The sequence below is a fragment of the Myripristis murdjan genome, chromosome 3, assembly GCF_902150065.1.
Source record: "Myripristis murdjan chromosome 3, fMyrMur1.1, whole genome shotgun sequence".
Lineage (NCBI taxonomy): Eukaryota > Metazoa > Chordata > Actinopteri > Holocentriformes > Holocentridae > Myripristis > Myripristis murdjan.
This window is the reverse complement of record NC_043982.1, coordinates 15,574,169-15,597,320: the sequence shown is the minus strand read 5'-3', so window position 1 is coordinate 15,597,320 and position 23,152 is coordinate 15,574,169. Positions and strand designations below refer to the sequence as shown.

At 41.3% G+C, this 23,152-nt stretch overlaps 1 protein-coding gene across 4 annotated transcripts in view; it reads right to left on the bottom strand.

Moving 5' to 3' along the window:
- The window catches only part of apba2b (amyloid beta (A4) precursor protein-binding, family A, member 2b), a 95,034-nt gene that overhangs the window by 35,185 nt on the left and 36,697 nt on the right, over positions 1–23,152 (bottom strand). For 3 of the 4 annotated variants that reach the window (XM_030045319.1, XM_030045321.1, XM_030045320.1), the window contains one exon: positions 744–1,237. In XM_030045319.1, the coding sequence (XP_029901179.1) occupies positions 744–1,218 (475 nt within the window). In that variant the 5' untranslated portion in view covers positions 1,219–1,237. Of the gene's footprint in view, positions 1–743; positions 1,238–3,629; positions 3,646–23,152 lie in introns of those variants that run through there. The other variant, XM_030045322.1, reaches the window with a different exon arrangement.

Below are 23,152 nucleotides of genomic sequence, written 5' to 3'. Positions count from 1 at the left end.
CACATTCTCCACAATGTCAACAAAAACTGAACATTATGAACTTTCTTAAAAGGTAGAATTTATGGAAGAGCTGTTATTGAATTGTATTAGATTGTACAGGTGGACCTAATAAGTAGCTGAGGAGATAGAGGCCACTGATATGTCTGATAAGACAAGGAAGAGAGAATGGCAGAGCCTAGATACTGTGGGACTTCCAGATGTTTATCAATGTGATGTGTTTGTCGACTAACACAATGACTGGTTGATTAGCCCACCAGACATCTTGGTGGTCGACAAACAGCAGAAGAAGGCAGTAGTGATAGATGTAGCCATCCTAAGCAACAGCAACATCAGGATGAAGGAACACAAGAAGCCTGAAAAATACCAAGAGCTTAGAGAGATAGATAACGGAGTGAAGGCAACAGTGGTGCTGCTGGTAATCAGAGCTCTCGGGGCTGTGACCCCCAAACTGGGAGAGCAGGGAAGCTCAGAAAACTGTATCCTTTTACTGTAATGCAGCCTTAAAAACCAGGAAAAGACTTATCACAATATTATCATCCTAGATAATATATAATCTCATATCACAATATTAATATAATATTGATATATCACCCAGCCCTAATGTGTGGAGATATCAATCAGACCTGATCTGAGATATGATTCAAAAGCTGTGATGGATGAGGTTACATTAAAAGTCACCCTGTGTTCCTGCTCCTCCGCCAAAGCACTACATCACAGTGCAAATGTTTTAACATCACACTCACCGTCATCGTAATCTTCCTCATCTTCTGAAGTGTTGTTGATGTAGTCGGAGCTGGAGTCTTCATCCAGGCTGTCCGCTCCACCGTGGAAGTCTGCCTGTTCGTGGTCATCTTGGTCATGCTCATGTTCCGGTGTACAGGGCGTCGCTGGCCGCTGGTCCTCCAGCTCTGGGTCTGGCTGGCTGTGGTAATGCGTCTCTTCCACTTCAGCCTCTACAACCCCTTCCGGCTGGTTATGTGCCAAGTCTTGGGCTTTTGGGGAGGAGTATTGTGCCTTACAAGATCGAGGAAGAGGTTTTTGGTCATGTGACTCTTTGGGGTAGCGGATGGGGCGTGGCCGAGGGGGGAGAGCTTTCAGATCACGTGACTCTGTAGGATGAGGGGCGGAACAGGGGGCGGGGACTGGAGCGGCCATACTGTTTCCTCCGCTGGTCCCTGGCCTCTTCCTGTGAGCCATGATTGGCTGCTTAGAGGCCATGCATTGTTATTGGTTGATCCTGGAAAAGACAAAGAGGCACAGCTTTAGAGCAGAATTGCCCATAACGACAACCAACAAAACCATGAACCGCATGTTGCAGGTGCATATGGTAAGAAATATTCACCATTAGGCATAATCAAGACTAGAATATGCACACTATGGGAACAAAAGGAAAGAGAACAGAACAGGATGGAGTGCTCAAAAATAAGGCCTGGAGGTTTCCCACTTTGATGACAAAGACAATTGTATATTTGAACGAGCCAAGAAAGACTACTATTACAAATACAGTGTTAAATCCATCCTTATTCTGTAAAATGGCTGATACCCACCCAAATGGCTGATACACACCCAGAACCAAACACACACACACAACCACACACACCCTGTCTCTTGTGCTCTTGAAGCACTTTGCATACAGCTGCAACATTTTGCTGCCGGACAGACCGATCTATTGCAGCCATTGAACAGGACAGCCTCTCATTTACTTTATCAACATCCAGGGCAGCACTTATGTGCTTACTTAGCACAACTACAGCTCCAACTGCACAACAGCACACTCAATATATTGCTCCAGCTCCTGGCTCAGGGACAAAAGGCACTGACGAAAATACGACACAAAGAGTGGTGGGGCCTTTCTAAGCATGCCACATAAAACTACAGTAATGAGACACAGACGGACAAGGAATTGATAGTCAAGTCAAGGTCATATGTGCTGAAAATATACACGGATAACGTCAGAATAGATTTGCAGATGATCAGTCTATACTGCGGTTTGCTGGATGAAAATGGTTCATCTGAGAGACAGCGAGCTCTGTTTCCATAGAAAACCTGGTTATATAAGGTGAGAGGCAGCATAGCAAAAGGTTTGTTGTTATGATGTAAAAGTAGCCTGGCAGCCCAAGTATAAGACAGTCTCATTACCCAGAGGACGCATGTTTGATCAGCTGTGAAAGCTAATGTTATATCAAGAAATATTTTGGTTTGTGTTAAGTATTAAATGTTGAGAAAGGGCAAGCATTAAACACAAGCATTCTGACATCAATCCACCATCACTAATCTGATGTTTAAATATATAATTTTAATAACTCTAAATTCATTTTTCTTGTAATGTCGCTAGTAATTTTTTGCTCATTTCCTAATCGCCCTTTTCCCATGTTGTTTCAGTTACAGCTGCTATTGAAATCAATGCACTGCAGAAACCCACGACAAACCACAAAGCCTTGTCTTGCACATGGTCCACTGAATCTGCTAATCCAAGTTTTTGAAAGAAACCAAGTGAATTTGGTCAGGTTTTAAAGGGTTAAATTGTTTAGATATCGTAGTTGGATGCTGGCCAATCATGGTGAGATTAAGCCAAGAAAGACGAAAAACACTCTAAAACATCCATGACTAAATGGTCACAAATGAGCATTCATCTTTTCACTGCAATGTCCTCTTGTTTCTCTGACCCTGTCTGAGAAACAAGAGGACATTGCAGCACTAATAACATTCAAAAGCAGCCTGACTGTAAGAAATAAGAGTGGATAGATAGAAACTATTTGGCCTGCCTCTGCATGCAAACTCCAATACAAATGACAGTCTCATTAAAACAGTGCCTAGACAAGAGTGGGGCATGCTATAAATCATGAAGGAATCCCATTACAGATGGCATAAGTGGAAACACATACATGCAAACAGATGTCACGATTAGTGCCAAGACAGTGCATTACTATCAGATGTAAGAGATGCATTTTAATGGCATCAGTTGAGAGAGAGGAGAGCATGTGTCTGTCGGGCACATCCCTCTGTGCCCCATCATCCACTTTGTCACCATATCCACGCCTCTGTTGTGCTGTCTTCTTCAGTCGCCATGAACAATTGCCCTCAGAGGGGTATTGTCGCTGCGTCCCCCAAGTTTCCTTCCCCGTAATTACATTTTCCATCACTAGTGATTACAATGGTTAATTACCTTGCGCAAGCCAGCAAAAACACATCCCCTCCCACACAAACAGCCACACAAACACAGAGGCGCGCACTCACATACACAAATACAGAGTTAGTTGTTTCTAAGGAACTCAAGTGAGGGGACTGGGCTAAACTTGAAGGTGTACACAAAGCACCAGCTGAGGCACATCTATTAGGCTGACTAGCTCTTGTTTCTCTAAGGCACAGAGCTGTCATGATGTTATATACATATATGTACACATATAGACACATAAAGACATGCATCAGTGTACACACGTAAACACGGACACATACAATGCTGTGCACCTGCTGAGATATAAGCACACTGTACTCAGCCAGCTTTGTTCATCACTAAAAAGGGTTAATGCACTAACACAACACATTTATGCTGACCTTTTTGCAGACGACCTAGATATTACCTCTGCTTATTCAAATCCAGGACGCCCTGTATCTGCAGTATCTCTTACCTGAGCTGGGATGAGGTGTAGAATAGCACTGGGATCTGGCATAACAAACGGTATCATCCTCCCTCCCGTCTCCCCTCACTCCTCCCTTCCCCCACCAGCTGCTACACAGCATGCACCTCCTTCGCTCCACCCACTCTCTTCCTCCATTATGATATCCCAGCATCCTCCAGCAGAGGCCCAACCCCACCCTTATCCAGTCCCCTGGGGGTAACTAAGGGTAAGGATTGGTAACTATGGGTAACTGCTTCCCCTGAGGACCAGCACCCTTTGACCTCCTTTTTGTTGGCTTCCTGAATTCATGAGCTGTGCTTATACAATGTGCTGGTGATGAACTGCAGCAGGATTTGTATTTCATTTCACCTGAGTAGATTTTTCATGTTTTCTGTTTTCTGTTTTTTTTTTTTTTTTTTTTTTTTTGTATCTCTCCTAACCACCAATCTATCTGCTGTGTAAATTTGGAAACCCTATGAGTCACTAGCCAGGTGGCTCTTCACAAATCTGCTTTGTCTGGGTTGTATAATGCTGATTTCAGATTTGAAAGTTTATTGCATTTGTGTGCAACCATGTATGACTGTCAGTATTATCGCATCAAAACAGGGGGTCTGTCCCAACTGTTTGGTGTCATTAAGATGTTTTTTCATGATTTATCAACTGATTGAATGGGGTGAAAACATAACCTCTGTCCAGCTCAGTTGGCAGAGGTGATGATTGGGGAAGCCCAGGAGTAAATGGGCAATAACTCTAAATGACAGTGGATGCAACCTTTGCTTTTCAAACTATTAAGAAAGCACTACACCAAACTGTCCAGGCACTCGCTCAGAAAAAGTGCATACTGGGCAGGGCAGTCAAGCCTTAAGAATGAGATTATCAAGGCAAAGAGTCATAATATTCCATAATGAAAAGCATGTTCATCTATTTAAGTTATAGCAAATATTCATATTCTAAATTAACTAAATAACACATTGTAACATTAGACATTGTGAGTTTCCACAAGTAGCTTTAGTTAAATATGAAACAAAAACTGAGCTTGACTGGCTCAGTATTGTTGATAATATGCCTAGGCCTCTCTTATTTGCTGTGAAAATATATACAATACTCTGAAAGGAATTATGATATTATAAAGAGACTACATGATAGCTGGGCGGTGGCCAACTAACAACTGACCAGTGATGTAGTCATTAAAAGTCAATTTGTTAACTTTTATAGAACTGTTCATACAAATGTAATTTATTTTGGTAAAGTTTAATATGTCCTTGGTTTCAATTTCAGGAGATTATGGACAGAATTTAATTTGTAAGACTCAACAGGCTCTGTGATTCAGACTAAAGAGTAACTACAGCCCAAATAAGGATATATTTTTTTTTATTTTTATGCTTGATTATTATAACCCCTTTTATCTATTTTACCTTAGCAATGCTGTGTTCCATTTTAATAGGTAGGGAGATGAAAGTTCAGCACTGTTAGTTAGTTTTTTTTGTTTTGTTTTTTTTTTGTAACTTGGTAAAATCGGTACGGTGACGACTACAGAGACTGCTACAGATGCTACAGACACTCCCAGGAGAATTGGGAGGGGGCAGATTGGATGGGCTGTGGAAACTCAAAGGGTTAGGGTTGGAAAAAACAGGTGTTATTTAACTGAGTGCACTGAAAACTAGTCAGGGAATAACTGGGGAGAACAGTAGCTGACATTCCAATTAATTGGTGTACTTCAAGTAGGCATTTCATACCTGTGTATTTTGACCAAGAAATGTGTGGTTGGTACGAAAAATTAGTACAGGTTGGAAGGTCTGCTAATTATATTTATACTTTTTTTTTTTTTTTATTACACTTAAATCATTTGCCCCTTCGACAAGACGCTTCATCAGGAAATAATGGATAACTGCAATGCATTATGGTTAATATATGTGGATCAATCTCACTTCAGTTTTTCAGACAAATGGATGGACGACGGCGACGGGGATCCTCAGGGCAAGTGCGGAGGGGGAGTTAAACCACTAATGAAGCACAGCATTCAAGTGGCAATAAACAGGTAAAGAAAATGAATGACTGGGGCGCACCAGTGGGTCACCGGTAAAGAGCATGTACCATGTACCAGGGCTTAGTCCCGATCGCAGCGACCAGGGTTCGAATCCGACCTCAGGTCCTTTGTTGCATGTCATCCCCTCTCTCTCTCTCTCCCTTTCCTGTCTATCTCTACCCTGACTGTCAAATAAAGCAGAAATGCCAAAAAAATAATCTTTAAAAAAAAAAAAAAAAGAAAAGAAAGAAAATGAATGACTAGTGTCGCCAGAGATCAGAATCCCATTGGCTGCATCACTTTACAGTTCTCTCTGTTTCCGATTTCCCACTTGCGCACACACTTATATACACACACAGTCTCCCACATTAAAGTGTTGAAATACGGGTACAGATTCAAGTAGTTACCGTCATCAACAAAAAGGTTCCACACACACACACACACACACACACACACACCAGCAGCATACCAGCCTCCCTGCTTGCAGCATCTCAATTGGCTGCTTTGAGCTGCAGCTGGGGACCACTTCTGCAGGGCTGTCTCCAAGGACAGACTTATTTACGTCTGCTAGAGTGAGCTACAGCTACAGTGAGCTACAGCTGTAAATTACTCTTAGACACTTCCCCTTGTTCAGCTGACAAATGTCTCAAATGTGCACGTGTTTGTGCCTGAAAGCAGGGCTGGGGCAGTGAAAAAAGGGGGCCAGAGGGCCAGAGAAGCAGCCCGAAAACAGCAGATGGCTAGGTCCGAGTGCGGGCCTTGGGAATACTAATGCCTTCGCCTTGAATCCTGAGTGACGACCGCTGTTCACACCAGTGAAGCAAACAGTCAGGCTTCAACAAGGAAGAGGCAGGACAGAAGAGATCAGCAGAAAACCAGGAAGAGAAAAGATAACAAAAACAAGCTGTAACACTACAATCCCACTCTTCTTAATATGCAGCAAGGTAAGCGTTGCCACTGATGTGATTACCATATGAATGAATCCTCTTAGGATGTGCGGAAGTAATGGTCACAATCACTAAAGTATTTAGCTGGAAAGCCTCCAATATTCAAGCACATGGCATGGTGAAAACATGCAGCAACAATGGTTGATCACACACCCTCTTCTAAATGTTTCCTCCACACAGAGGCAGCTGTGGCGCTGATCCGCTGCTGAGTCTCTTGTGCTGCTGCTATATGATCATGAGCTTTGCAAACGTAAGCTAAAAATGACCCCACATTTCACAGACGTTTGCATGAAACCTGCATTACAACCTGCCCAAATGAAGATCTTAAATTCAAGCAAACAACTCCTCTTTCCTAGAAATAACAGAACATTGTTCTTTTGAAAGCCATTGCTCATCCCAGAACATGAAACTGAATGACAGCTGGGTTTGTGCTCGTCTGAGTTTCATTTAGTTTGAACAGCAACTCCCGCTGACAAAAGCTAAACAATTTAATTTGGTTATAAAGACAGCAAACAATGGGGTTATTGTGATGTATCGAGCCAAATAAAGCACACTGTGCTTTACAGTGTGCGTACAATTGACTTAATCAGGGAAAATCTGACAGCAGAAAACCACAATGCTATTCACAGCCTACATAAACTCACTCTGCACCTGTGGTGGGATAATGAGTTCACATCAATCTTCATACTTCCGATCAATTTTGAAAATGTGCAGCAAACGTTGTTTGGTGGATACCAATTATCTCTCTATCTGCATATTTACTAATGTATCTAATTTGGAAGTCAGGAAGTATACTTTTTGTCAGCTTTTGTCAATGTGTGTGTGTGTGAGTGTGTGTGTGTGTGTGTGTGTGTGTGTGTGTGTGTGTGTGTGTGTGTGTGTGTGTGTGTGTGTGTGTGTGTGTGTGTGTGTGTGTGTGTGTGTGTGTGTGGTCACAGGTAAACCTCACAACCCTGCCAAACACATGCAGATGTGAAAATACCTCTCTCTCCCTATCTGCACATCACCTTTTTAATGACTTGTGAAACTTTGCAGCTACTTGCCTGTTATGTAACATTGCACCACTTCTAATCTACTAAATAGATGTTTTTTTTTTGTTTTTTTTTAAATAAATCCAAACAAAGCACAAGGTGTACAAAGAATTTCAGATTCAGATACGAGTGACAGTAAACTAGTGCTTTAGTTGCCTTGCATATTAGTAGTTGTTAACACTAAAAATATTCAGTTCTCTCTCTCTCTCTCACTGTAGTGTGTATATGTGCACATATTATGGTATGAATAATTACATTTTACATTTCTACCCTATTTCTTGCCTGGGGTGAAGGTTCTCCTCTGACTGGGTGTCATTTTTTCTCCAAAGAGGCATCGGCTCCTGGTTTAAAGCCTGCTGAATTTGAATTTTGTACTGAGAGAAGCAAACAATCTTTTCAGGAACAAAGTACGGAGAAGCTCACAGTTTCCAGACGGTACAAAGTGCAATGGAGAGAAAGAATTCTCTCTATTTCATTTCTTTAAAGATGGAGACCTGGCTACCTGCTGCTACTCAGTGCGGAGGAAATTGCTGTTTCAAGTGTGCTCTCGGATTTCTCTCTCTCACTCTTTCACACTTACACACACACACACACACACACACACACACGTGCGCGCACACACAAACACACATGCACAGAACACCATCTGGACTTTCAGAGGACTCACTGTTCTTCACTTAAAAACCTCTTTTCTTCTTAGCTCCATCATACACACAAACACCCACATGCAAGCACACACCCGCACCAGATGTCCCTCCTTCTTCTTCGGGGATCTGCAGGGATGTAATGGAGTGTAAACACACCTAAACTCCGTTTAACCACCATTTTTAGGCTGACATGAATTCATATTAGTTTAAACTGGTGTAAATCACAAGAGGATAGTGTTTGTTTGTTTGTTTGTTTTTTAAGAAAATAAGTGCAAAAAGAAGTGCAGGCTCTGTCCAGACCAACAGCATGAACTGTTGCTGTAGTTTAAGTTATTACAGTCCTGGAAGAAGCAAGAAAACCAAATAATTCACTTATTTATTGTCAAGATAAACTTATCTACTAAACTATGTTGTTCCAGAAAATGTTTTTCCCACACACAGATAGCCACTGTATATTGCAAAGCTTATACATATTAGCAAGAATCTATCAACATCTCATTTCAGTTTATTTTTAATTTATGTAAAATGTTGACGATAATTGAACTGTTTCTCTTACTTTTATCTTTATTAGATTCTACTCAAGAAACCAAAGCAAACAGAAAAACCTGTAGAATTACTTTCTCAAGGATCGCACCATTCTGGTACTCCACTGGTATACGGGGTGATGTGAATTTGGCTTTTGATGCCAACAGTGCAAGAGAGGAAAAAGCATACACTAAAGATGCTTTTCTGAAAAAGCAATTGATTTTTGTTCGTACTGGTGGTTGCTGGCCCTGGTTTCCCCACCTATTAATTCACCTCTACATCACTTGCAATCTGAGAGAAGAAAAGGCAATGTAACACCAAACCTGCATCTATCTCAGGGCCAAATGGTCAAAACCACAACAAGTAATGGACACCGTAACCCTGTCTTCAGTGCATGGCCTGGAATGGCATTTCATTTGATTTAGTTTGAAAACATTATTCATCCCCTAAGGGGGAAATTCTTTTTAATCAGGTTTGGGGTGGATGGTCAGCCTGTTGGTCGGGACAGCAGTAGGTAGGGATTAAGTACCTTGCTCAAGCATAGCTACCTCAAGGGTCAGGGAGTTGATTAACCACTAAACATGAGACCATCCTGCCTCCCCTTTTAATGGTGCCCACTTCCCCATGTGCCATCTTGTTGCTGCCATGCTAGAATAGCTGATTTTGAATTAATGCCGAACAGAGGTGCAAATTCAGGTATGATGATGATGATGACTTTTAATGCCTACGGTCAATGATTGGATGACTGTAGTCACTGCTGCCCTTTATGAAACAGCCTGTCAGCCATCTTGATTAGGGCCAGCTTTGTCCTATGTAGCCAATCACTTTCCAATATTAACATTCAGCTGTAAAACGTAAAGCTATGTTAGCAACAGTGCCACATCATTAACTGTAGGTCAGCATTATGTCTAATGATTTGACATTTCTGACTTATGCTCTCAGCGAATAAAATTTAAAAGAGGAGGCCCTCAGCAATGAGAGAGAGAGAGAGAGAGCTACCTTTCTCTCAGCTCTCATTGAGATTCGGTGTTTGTTCTCCTTACAGCCTCCCACTCACTGCAGGACGACGACAAGAGAACGAGGCGGGAGACAGGAAGGAAAGGAAAGTATAGACTTGGTGAAGAGGAATGGCACAGGACCATCGAGCACATCACTCCCCCTCACACACCATTCTGCCTGCCAATGTCCATCTTGCCACTTCAAGTGCAAGACGACAGACACGCCCTCCTCCTTCACCCTTGACTGTTACCATGGTAACTCTTTGTTTTCCGGTGCAGGCTGTTACAAGAGGACTGTCTGCAGGCTGTTACAAGAGGACCGGCTGGGCCTATCACGAACAATCATTCATGCCCTGTCACCCCTTCCTCAAAACACACACATGACCATTAATGTAGACACACGTTATTCAAATAATGCTTTTCTAAAAAATATTATATCGTGGTTGTCTTGGAAACATGGGAACCAATGCCACTTGTGGCATCTAGGGTACAGTTTCCTCTACCCAGAACAAGTGATACCAGAATGAATCAAGCAGATGGCCATTTGTTTTTCATGGGCAGCTGGCCGCCATACGGGACCAAACTTGTATGATCTGGCAACATACACCAGATCCATTAAGTACGAATTACACCACTAAAATCAGCAAGGGTCCCACCACTATTGCACACTTCTAGACATAATATTCAATAAACCAATGTTGTTTGGGAAAAAATACACCTCCAACAAGTCACCGGAGTTGTTTCTGTAAAACCTCTATACCCAGTTTAGGGTTAACAAGTAAACATGTTGTCCCCCACCAATGGTCCTGTAATAAAGAGCACAACCAGCATCCAACTTGTCAGCAGCTACTTGTCAAGTCAGAGAACATCCCACATGGCCCCCCTTTGGAAAAACTGAAAAAAAAAAAAGAAAAAAAATGGAAGTGGGCCTGAGAAGAAGGAGGTGTGCGAATTTAATATGTTGTGCTGTAGCCAAGGACAAACTTTGCATCAAAAGTTTGTGATGTTACACTAACACCTTTGAAAGTTATGGGACTTTTTGTGGTATGCCATGCCCACTGCCACGCCCCCTTTAGACTTAGATCTTCTGTGGCCCCTGACATACCTGGCTAAAATGTTGAGACGACGTGTGAATCTGGTCAGAAGTTATGTAGGGCCCTATAATTTCCGCGATCACGGGATCCCGGATGGAATCGCGGAATTAGCCAAATAAAACGGAATCTATTTTAAACACGGAATATCGCGGAATTTGACATAATTTGAATGAAATGCTGTTTTTGTGTGGAATATGAACGTATGTCTGGGGAAAATTACATGGAGGGAAGCAAATCTGGGTGGCACAACCCCTCCAGTCGTTTCACCTGCACCACCAAGAAAAACATTACAACACCTGCACCGGCACCGTACGAGTCCAAAAGGCAAAGAAACTTTCTAGGCTACAGCAGCGCACTGACATAGATTGTGTACCAAAGCAAAGAGTTGGCACTCCGCTCTATTTTCACTGGCTTACAGCAGCACACTGACAGCTTAGCTTGTCTATTCAGAGAAGTGGTATCACTTTGGCTTATTTTTCAATCTATGTTATCACATACATACTACTGCTTATTCATTGGTAGCTGAATTGTTAGGTCTGTTTGATAAGTAATTTACATTTTTAAAACAAATAATAATTTAACATATTGTTCAATCATTAATAACATATCATTTTCACCTTTTATTGCTATAACAACATAATTGTTAAATAAATAAATAGTGTTGTTTATTTGTTACCTCAATTAATTTAAGGTAATTTCTATTTCATTTGTGTGCATTTTAGTCATTAACATTAAAAACACACTCTTTCTGGTAGTAAAATAAGAGTAAAAGGTAAAAAACTGAATTCCCAAAAATTAAAACGGAAAAAACGGAATTTCCAAAAATTAAAACGGAAAAAACGGAATTTGGGAAAAAATAAAAACGGATTTTATAGGGTCCTAGTTATGAGCCTTTTTGTGAACTACTGTATACTATGCTATGTGAAAACATTGATCTACACATACAGCACAACATTGTTAACCAGTTTAACAGCTACTTTTACAACAGTACTGCAAAACTCCACTCTACTACTCTACTCTACTCTACTCTGTACTCTAGAATCAACAGTATCCCATACATTTACTACCAGGGTACGAAATAAGGGGGAGCTAAGGGGAGCTCAGTTCCCCTAGTAGTGACATGAGCTACCCTGGCTGGAAACATTGTGAAATTTTGGGGGAGCGGTGCCTGCTCAGTGCCGGCCAGCACCGCACGGTGTGCGTGGCCACCCGGTCAGGACTGCCGGATCTGGTTGATTATTATCATCAGTTGATTATTGATTGTGCAATGCCGCGATTCGCAGATTTGCAGGCATAGGACCTTGTGCAGTACTATTGTTAAGGTGTGCATATGAAGTGGTTCAAATTCCAGCAAAATAACACCATCATTTGAATGGTTTTTTCAATGAAAATGAAAAAATTATAATGCAAAAATGTTCATTCCTACTAAAATTGTGAATCATATTGCAATAGCAATATCTGAAAATGGATTGCAATATGATTGTGTTCACCATATTGTTCAGCCCTAGCCCTAGTTGTGTGACCAGCAACACTCAGCTGATCTGACGGCAATGAATGACTGCAACTTTTATCGGAAACCACAGAAATCAACGTCTCAAAATAAAGCTTTGTTGATTTAACGCCAAATTGCACTTGCCGGTGGTGTTAACTCATCAAAACCATGAAACACGATATCAAAGCAGAGGAAAAAAAGGTTTATTGTCTGTTCCAAACTGTAGCTGCACAAGGCCACTACACAGATGCAATGAGAGCCTCTTACACTGCCCACAATTGGTCACAATTGAGTAGCCCATCAACCAAGTTCCCCGCAGTGTGAACACACTGCAGTTTATAAACTCTGAGGTTGGCCAGGTGGTGCATGGGGCTATGTTACCCTGCATATTAAGAAGGTAGATGAAACACTTTCTGCAAAGTTTTGCTGGCAACAGGCCCAGCTTAGAGAGAGCTAAATGCAGCTTAATGGCCCCAGAGGGAAACAGATACTGGGACAATTTCACAGGGTTTAATTGCTGTTGTCAACTGGATTGTGTGAATTACTGATGAGTGGGGAGCGAGAAAAGAAAGAAAGAAAAAAGAAAGACAGAGAGAGAGAGAGAGAGAGAGAGAGAGAGAGAGAGAGAGAGAGAGAGAGAGAGAGAGAACATATTAGACTATCCTAAAATGTAATATTATCAGCTTGGAGAGGAGACAGAAAAAGCAGTCTTGACACAACATCAGACAAAAACATCAATTTTTCATTACTACTGTCTGACACCACTGCTCACTCACCAACATGTTAGTAGCAGGTACAGCATTTTGGATTTGCATGACAAGTCTCCTCCTCGCACATCACCCTAAGCCACCCAGACCAGCTGGACAACTGACAACAAAATAAATAGGTATAAATCCACTAACCAAATCAAAATAGGCACGGTAATAAAGATTATAGGGGTGATGCTAATTAACAAGATGATTGTTTGTTCCGTCTGCTTATAAAATGAGGATTGAGAACATACAACACAAAAAGGAGCCCCTGTATTCATTTCTGTTTGACAGAGGATTAGCCACTGACTATTTGTGAGCGAGTCCTGAAATAACAGGAAAGACCACGTACAAATCTCTAAAGCAAAGCCGTCAATATTAGCCTTGGATGTTCTTACACAATCATTTCACAGCTCTGTCCATTTTCACATTAGAGTGCATTATCAGTAATCCCTTACTTCGGCATAAATATGATATCACACTACCAGCATTCCCCCAAGATTCATTATCAAGCATTATGCAAGACAGGTGTCTGTTCAAGCAGTGTGATTGGTCGAGAACCGTGTCTTATTTATTACATCATCCCAGTCTCATCATTTTATCTGTATTCTTCTGCTACAACAGCTGTCAAAGTAACAGCTGGCTATCTGTCACCTACAGGTGACTCTGCTTCTCTTCAGCTAACTGGAAACTGCCAGCTGAAACAACACTCTTCATGTCGCTGACAATTGATATGCTCACAAATATAACTTTTGGTTTGGATTTTGAGTCTGGGGAGGAAAACCACAACAAGGCAAATGTTACTGTTCATATAGATGATAGATAGATAGATAGATAGATAGATAGATAGATAGATACTTTATTCATCCTGCAGGAAATTCGTAATCTATCTATTTTGTTTTCTCGAGTAAACGAGTTTCACCGGGTGAAGATCCATAGTCAGGTAGCACACGGAGGTACGAAAATAAAAAACGGAACAACTCAACAAAAAGTAAACAAAAAAGTAAACAACAAACACGGACATACACGGAGCTGCTGAAAAGGCTGCCACTCGCGTCGGCGCCGGAAGAATACCAACCAATATGATTAACAATTAAACTTCTCATCATGTAGCGTCACAGAAGCTACAAGACAGACGTATAGGCCCTCCACGTTTTTAACAGCTGGCTAGAAAGTAACATTGTGACAAATGTAATGTTGCATGTTGGCTGTAAACAGTCGACCCTCAGATTGCTTCATGTTGCTAAACAAGCTTTAGTTTGGGGAACTATACTTTTTGGCAGAGCATTAAAAAAGGTAATCACAACTTTATTTCAGCGTTTTAGTTGAGATAAAAACAAAATTGTTGCTACAAAATCATAAGTGTTCACAGTTATGATTACAGCTGTGATGCTATTTACTTTAACACGCAGGCTTTTAGTGCTCTATTGCTTAAAACAGACCAGCAGAAAATTTAACACACAAGCAAACAAACAGACAAACTCCATTTAAAGTAATAGTATTGCCACAAGGGCTGTCACTTTTTTCGAATATTGGATAATCAAAAATATCAAAATACTGACTGATCAAACTGTGATGTGATGTGTTCACATTCAAAATTGATATTAAGTAATTCATATTCAGGTATAATGCTTCCTGTGTGCTGTTGCTGCATGTGTCTGTATCTTGTCTCTCCTCCCTGCCTCCCTTGACTGAGTGCTGAGTGCTCAGCCTGCAGACTGGAGCTGTACAAGTCGTCCAAACTGATCAAATCATGTGGGCACAAAACCCACTACAGCAGCTCTATCCACCATTAGGAGCTTGTTACATACACTGTAACAATAAGTGCGTTCATAATTGTAGCAATTGTAATTGTAGCAGTAGCTCTCTCTCTCTCTCTCTCTCTCTCTCTCTCTCTCACACACACACACACACACACACACACGCACACGCACTCTCTCCCTCTCTCTGTCTTCCTCTCTCTCTCAGGTGTGTGCTGTCGAGAGGCAATACGCACTTACAACTATCCAAACTGATGGCAGTAATTGTTTTAGGATTGCTTGTAATTATGAAAAGGTATAGTGTTGGGTGGTGGTGGTGGTGGTGCTGGTGTGTGTGTGTGTGGGGTTATGATAGAAGATTTTGATTACATAAAAGTTCAAATTAGTTTGAACAAATTCTCTTTTACTTTCGGATTTGTACAAACTTCATTTTGGGAAACAGTGACAGCCCTAATTACTACTCTTTAAAACAGTTAAAGGTGCATTATTAATTGCTGAGGGTCGAATGAAGTGAGGACCCTTTGGACTCAGCTGACAAAACAACAGGCACATAATTTGATGGTTGGGTCTGCACATCTCTCTAACTTAGACTGCTTTATTGACAGAGTACGTGCTTACTCCATGTTTTTGTCAGTCGAGTCTTAATGTCCACCCTTTCTTTGACCATGGCAAAATTGTATAGTTCCTGTTTAACATGGAATGCCTTGGGGATAGGGGTAAAGTGAATTACAAAACTAGTCATGCCACTGGTGAAAAACAGCAAGGTTTATCCCTGACATGACCTGACTCCTCAGTGACATTGTGTTACAACAGCACTGCTCAGACCTAGGATAACATCCGTCCTGGGTATTTTAATCAGAAGTGGACAGCACTCAATACAGGTCTGACCACATTACGAGGTGGCCTTGGACGCAGTGTTCCACATTATGTTTTACAGTGTCAACACAAATGAAGGATGGCCTAGTCATCTCCATGTAGATTCACACATTCATTTCCACAATATCCGCAATATCTCAAAATTACAAAAAATCCATTAAAAAAAGTAAGAGTGTGTGAAACATGGTCTATAGTGGAAATCATTTATATTCACTTGGAGTGCGGAAACGGGGTAAAAATTAATGGTAATGATGCAATACATATTTGCAGGGACACAAGTGGTCACACAGTTTAAATGCCAGGTATGGACTACAACCCTTTCAACTGAATTCAGCTGAATCTAGATACAAAACACCAGGTCTGAACAGGACCATTGTCTCTATACAGCAAATTGGCTTGCAATAAAAACTACTGGAGTTATCGCATTCACAAACTGATAGTTGAACCTTTCTGACGGTCACTGAAATCGATAGGAGGCCTCCTCTAGGGGTCATGAAAATGCACAGCAAATTTGAAAAGAACTATTGGAGTTATTAGCCACATCACTGAGATCTGCGGCAGTGGGGGACATGGCAACAGTCAGGGTAAATCCATAATGTCCATAACCTGTCGTTGCAAGGATATAATGAATTTTTAGACAGGTGGAGAGTCAACTGGACAACATCCCCGACGCTAAACTGACCTGTCACTCCTACTGAACGGTAAGTCGGGAGAGATGAGGTGACACTGTCATCCACCTGACCGCTGTGAAATGGAATCCACCATCCTACTTCTTACTGACACTCTCCTTCCTCAACCTCTCCTCGCTATTCATTCTCAACCATTAATCAACAGCAGTTTTTATGACACTTTTTCAGGTCTATTCAAACAAAACAATACAAACAAAAACAGCAGCAGAACACTGAAACTGCTCAGTGATGCTTCTAGTGAATGTATATTTTGGACAGCTGTGTCATTATTATATTTAGAGTGGACAACACACTGCAGTATCAACTCTATTTTCCAAGGGTCTGTTCCAATATCAGACCACAGTCAAAACAGCTTCTACTTCTGCTCTCAGAAAGCCGTGGTCCACACTGACAGAGTCCCGAGAAAAATGCTAATAATATTCATTGAATGTGGTGATGCTCATTGTATTCAGTGACAGCACAAAATGCAGCAAGCAATATCGGGCCAGCAAATATTCCCTTATCTTGTTGACAGACAGACAGGCTGAACAGTAATGGCCTTGGCCCACTAATGCATTTTGGTGGCAGGCACATGAAATCACTTCTGGGCTGGGTCAATCTCACCATCCTCCAGGGAAGGCAGGAGGAAAATATTCATCAGCTGTCACATCATACAATGTACATACACACATACATTCTGACTACACACCCCATCAGCCTTAACCTGCTGCACACACGTACATCCTCGTGTACTGAAATGGAACAAGAGAAGATGAAAGCTGCTGAGCGTCGTGAGTTTTTGTTTGGTCTCAGTATCAGCGCTGGCCAGCAGACAGGCCAGGATTAATCACCTAGACACTGTCTACTCAGTCGCACAGTTGAGCACTGCCATTCTTGACAGGAACAAAAGACAGACAGACAGAAAGGCTTGGATTTGATTATCAGTCCAAGCCCATGCTCTAATGCCATTTTGCTTATCTGTGTGTATGAATAGTATGTGTGTGTCTCTGTCTTGGGCAAATGTGACTGTGTAAGCAAAGAACATGGATTCTGATCGATATATTGGCTCTGGTGTGTGGTGACTGACTGCCTGATTGCGGGAATGCAGGCAGTGGTAGTGCTTCATTTGGGACATGAGTGTATGCACTGTGTCTGTGTGTGTGTTTGTGTGTGTGTGTGTGTGATTGTGTGAAACTGTCACATCAGTCCTCTTGAAGTGCTGGCAGTTTCAGGAGGGGCTGTCACGTCCCCTAACATTTTTCATGCTTTACTGAGCCCAAGGGAAACACAAAGAGTCAGGCTGGGAGATTGAAATCTGCCCACCTCTACTCTGTGCAGACACACACACACAAACACACACAGAGACACAGTGCATACACTCATGTCCCAAATGAAGCACTACCACTGTCTGCATTCCCCCAGCAACAAAGGTAAACAGCGACTAGATGAGAATAGTGACTGCTCTCTTATTATCTCAAACTTCACAACATGACAATAACTATTCATTCATGTTGCATAATCTACTGAGGATTTTTTTAAGTGCACTTACTTTGAGAGACAGAGAAGTGATCTGTGAGTCTCTTCATGCCAACTATAAAGCTATGCTAATGAGTTTTGGGAATTTTTTCAGATGTGGAAGCTTGGAGAAAACAAGGAGACAATAAGCACAGCAGCAAATGTAGCCTGACAGGGGAGGCAGGCCCGCTATGTAATAATGCATGATTCAAAGCTATTTTAAGATAGTGGATTGCTAAACCTAGATTTCATTGGGGAAATCTTGCCCACATCACTCTGTGGAAACTGTGCCAAGCAGGAACAGTCAGTGCCTGGGTTTGGTAATGAGGCCAGCTTCATCTCAGTGTTACCTCGACAAGGTGAGACAGGAGGCTCCTCTTCAAGCTCGGCGTCATCATCCTGCGTCTGCCCTGCTTTGCCTGGCAGTTGTGAATGCCAGGGCTGCCAGTGTTTTCCCTGCCATCATAAGACTCAGGCACAGCCCCTAAGAGTTTCTGCGCCGCGCCCAAGTTGATTGAACGGGAAATATGTTTTGTACCATGCAGTGCTCACACTAAAAAATCTACCTGATAAAAACATTTTGCCAGTCACGAATACGACCAGGTCAAATATGAACTTTCCACAAAGAAAACGTTTGGTGTGCTACCATTTTGGTCGCAGTCTGGTAGCTTTGCCTTTGCTATAATGTTCTGAAAAACCACAGTCAGGTTGGACAGTCAGACTGACTTTAGTGATCAAAGGGAAGATGCTGAGACACACGCATGCATGTGTACATACGCAAACACTGTCTCTCACTCTCTCTTTCCCACTCACTCTCTCTCTTTCTCTCTCTCTTCCTCTCTTTCTCTCTCTCTCACACACACAGACCTACCTATAGAAGCAGCTGTCTTGCTGTGAAAACTTTCCTCTACCCTAAATACTGCTGTCTTTCCCATCTTATTCTACAATCCTGCTGAAAGTGAAAAGATAACAAGCTGGTAAATGCATTACATCCAGCAAGCACTTTAAAAGACTATAGATTTCCTGTCATTTCATACAGACAAACTGCCAAGACTCTAACTAATGCCCCCGGAGAGAACAATACCACATTTAAAAGTTAATGTATCAGAATACATTACAGTGCAGTAAGGATAGATATGGATCCAATCCAGATACTGTGCGTTTTGTTTTTAATTATATTTTAATGGGAAGGGATGGGGGTAATAAAAAAAAAAAAAATGCTAGCTAGTCAGTTGCAGCCACACACCTGTAGCCACCTGCGGAGTAAGGCGTACTCTACCTTAACTATTCAAACATACAATACATGGCCAAACACAGACTTGTCTTTTTCTTTTCTTCTTATTTTTTCTTTTTCCTCAGGGGCAAAACATTGAGTCTCTGCCTGGTCTTCTACTATATGTGTTAAGTTCCAATTTAGCCTACCAGCACCAGCACAAATTGTTGGAGTTGAGTTGCGTCTTTTCCTTGGTATGGTAGCTTAATTATATCAGAGTCGCAAGATAATGACAAGCAGCATTACGCGAGGGGGCAGGCAGTCTTTCCAAGGGCCACTGATTACAGGTAATCATTGATTAGCAGCCCCATTGCAGTTGGCAGGGGATCCTCCTTGTTTGTCTACTTGTATTTGTCAACATTCAACAAGTAAAAATGGCTCAATTTGACAGTGTAATGTATTTGGTCAGACAATCGATCATACAATCACTTTCAGATTTACAAAGATGAACCAAATGCCAAGGCAGTGGTTACGACTCTATTGTACAGCCAGTTGCCATTCGGTTAACTAATGTGCCTGTTGTGAAACCTTTCCCCCCTATGTTACAATTCCAAGTGTGCCAGGTGATACCAAATAAAAGCCCAAAATGAATGCCTCAGTTACATGATTTTTCTCATAATCAACTGTGAATGTTTCAACCTCTATATTGAAAAATCAGCTAATTTATCGTTAGACACATACGTTTCCTTGGCACCGACTGCAATACCCTTACGTGTCATGATCAAACATGAGGACAGAGCAGCTGTTACATTGTCATAGTCTCTCTCTCACTCTCTCCTCAGCTTCGATCCGACACGGAAACTACATCTGTTCTCTGTTACATCCCATAGTATCCTAACACCCTGCAGAGGTGTTTGAAAGAAAGCCCATCTTATTATATGGGTTCAATCTAATGTCCTTTCAAGAATTCAATCTCAGTGACATGCTGTACAATTTGAGACAGTCCGGGATCAAAAAATAAATAAATAAATAACTAAAGCAATATCCCAGAGATCTCACTATTCAATTGAAACCAGCAATGGCTAAAGCACCGTGGAAATTGAAGTCCTTTACCGAGCTATGGCTGTTAACCACACAGTCTTGTGCCTATGTTTTTCATTTTTCCTCAAAGTTAAAAATGCAATCTCAATTTACTCATTTGTTGCAAATTCTCATCATAAATTCCCAGATGGATTGGATGTGGGGACTATATGGAGCCCAGATATTCTGCAATCTGAGTGCTACAAATGAATGAGTGCTGATGATGCTAAGTTAGTACGTGACTAGCCAGCTGTATATACTACAGCTCTAACACTGAATAATGTTGAACAAAAAAGAAATACTAGTGGACAGTACCAATAAATAAATAAATAGCTAGTAATTGTTTGCTGTCACAGATATTACATATATGGAGAAGAAAGGATATAGCTACTATGGAGAGTAGTGGGTGATTGGTGGGTTACAAGACCAAAGTCCATGATTTTGATACATAGGGTATTTAAAAATATGTGTGTGTGTGTGTGTGTGTGTGTGTGTGTCAATACTGACACCGAAGCATGTTATTCAGTGTTGCTGTGTCTACTGAGAGTGAATATGGTGTGTGAACCAGACGTAATAAATAAAGTAACTTCTTTAATGTGCCATGAGTTCAGATTCAGTTCAGCTTCCTGATTGAAGCAACTGAGAGGGGTGGGGAAAGGGGAGGGTATTTAAAAGAAATCTATGTTCTAGTTAATGAATAACTCCCTTCTATATTGAGGTTGAGAAAATAAAAAGATCCCCTGGTCCTGCTGAAACTGCAACAACTAAACTGGCAGATTATAGGCCCGTTTCCACCGAAGAAGTTCCTGGTAGTATTTGGGGGGCAGGAGCTCCTACAGGATCGTCCTCTCGCTCGGCCCTCTCAGCTGCCGTGTCTCCACTGAGGAGGCCGAGTAGGAGGAAGGTTCCTGTAAAGTTACCGGGCTCTGGATGTGACGTAGTCGTTGCACGACCATTTTGACCGGGGCATCACAATGCGTGTTGTTAGCATTAGCTAATGTTCACTAAAGCGAATGTTAGCATCCCTAAAAATGCCGGCTAAAAAGGCTGTTGTTAGCGTCAGCTAGCACGTTAGCTTGCACGTTAGCGTTAGCTTTGTAGTGTTGGCCGTGTGGCTAGGGATGCCAACGTTAGCTAACGTTAGCTAAAGCTAACGCTAGCATCCATAAAATGCCAGCTATTTTGTTGGTTTCTGTTAACACCACATCGCGCCGTGAAGCCCCACCCAGGAGTTTTTCGGGGGCCACTCAGAGTCCCTACCCCGAGGCAGGGCCTTTTTTTAGCCCCTGTAAAAGTTCAGGAACTCTCTCCTTCAGGGGTGGTTCCTGCACTGTAAAAAATCTGAAGTTGAGAAAACTTAAAAATGTAAGGCAACCACCTGCACAGCCTTTTTGAGTTTCTTCAACTTCTGGGGTTGTAAAGTTTAAACAACTTAAATTTGTGAGTTAGACTGCTTGTTTACTCAAACTGTTATGTCAAGTTGAAAAAACTCAAAATTACTATTGTGATGTACTAACATACATAGGTTAACTTTACTTAAATTCTTAAGTTTAGCCAACTTGAAGTTGTTTGTTCAGTAAAATTATAATTACAGGTACACTGGACTGTATATGTTTTGTTGAGCTAACTTTTATTTAAACTCAAGATTTGCAGTTAATGCAACTTGGGTGCCCAGAAGTTCAGTAAACTCAAAAAGGATGTGCAGCTGGTTGCCTTACATTTTTAAGTTAGCTTAATTTACTTACATAAACAGGTTAACACAAAAAAGCATGCTTTTAAGTTGGGATAACTACAACAAAACTGACTGCTGTATATGAGCATTCTGCCTTAAGTCTGAAAGCTGCTGCTGGACCCTTCTCAGTAACAGACAAGAACACTCAAGAACACGTAACTCTTTTTTTAATAACAATGAAAAACATTTGCTGTGACTGACTCAATAATTTTACTTTTTTTTTTTTTTTTTTTTAAAGTGCTTTGTCAATAATTGTACAAGTACCTCTTTCTTTTTTGCACAATGATTTAAAATATTCTATCTCTTTAGGGGAAAAAAAAAACATGACAAACCAGCACCAAAACTCACAAATTATAACAACTTCATTCATGTAACAATATTTTCTTTTAAAGGTTAAACATTACAGTCACAGAGATTTACTATATTTAGCAGATGTGCAAAGGTCTTTGAAATCACACAGTTCACAGAAAAAAGTGATATGCTCTTTAGGTTTAGAGGCCTGTTTGTGTGCTCTAGTGAGATGGGACTTCAGTGCACCAGTTGTCTTGAAAGTGCAGACGCAGTCTGTGTACAGGCACAGCAGTGGCCAGAATCGCCCCTTGGCAATGTCGAAGTCTGTAATGCTTGAAGAGGACCTCTCGATCAGGGCGTGAAAACTTGCACTCCTTACCCTGCATTCAACTCCTAAAAATAGATCAAAACAACAAAATAGTTAAAACTGTACTCAAAAAAGGGTACATGACAAATTCAAATACATAGAATGTATTGTGATCAATATTCATTCAATCACAGATTTTTCTGCTTGTCTTATCTTTTTTATGTATATTATATAATAATTGATAACACTATCAATTTTATGGCTGGCAGATTATACCTGCTGACAATATTATTGTTTCTGTTAATGTCTAGTTATCCATCAGAGTTAACTTGCAATTTAGTAATCAAACAGACCTAACAATTCAGCTACCAATGAATGAGCAGTAGTATGCCTGTGATAACACAGATTGAAAAAATAAGCCGAAGTGATACCTCTTCTCTGAATAGACAAGCTAAGCCAGTGTGCTGCTGTTAGCCAGTGATCGATAAGTCGGTTTGGGGGAAAACTACATCAAAATAACTTACTCCCTGTTTTTCCTGCCTGCGGCACGCGTGAAAGCCAGAGGGGAGAGGAGAGCCGCA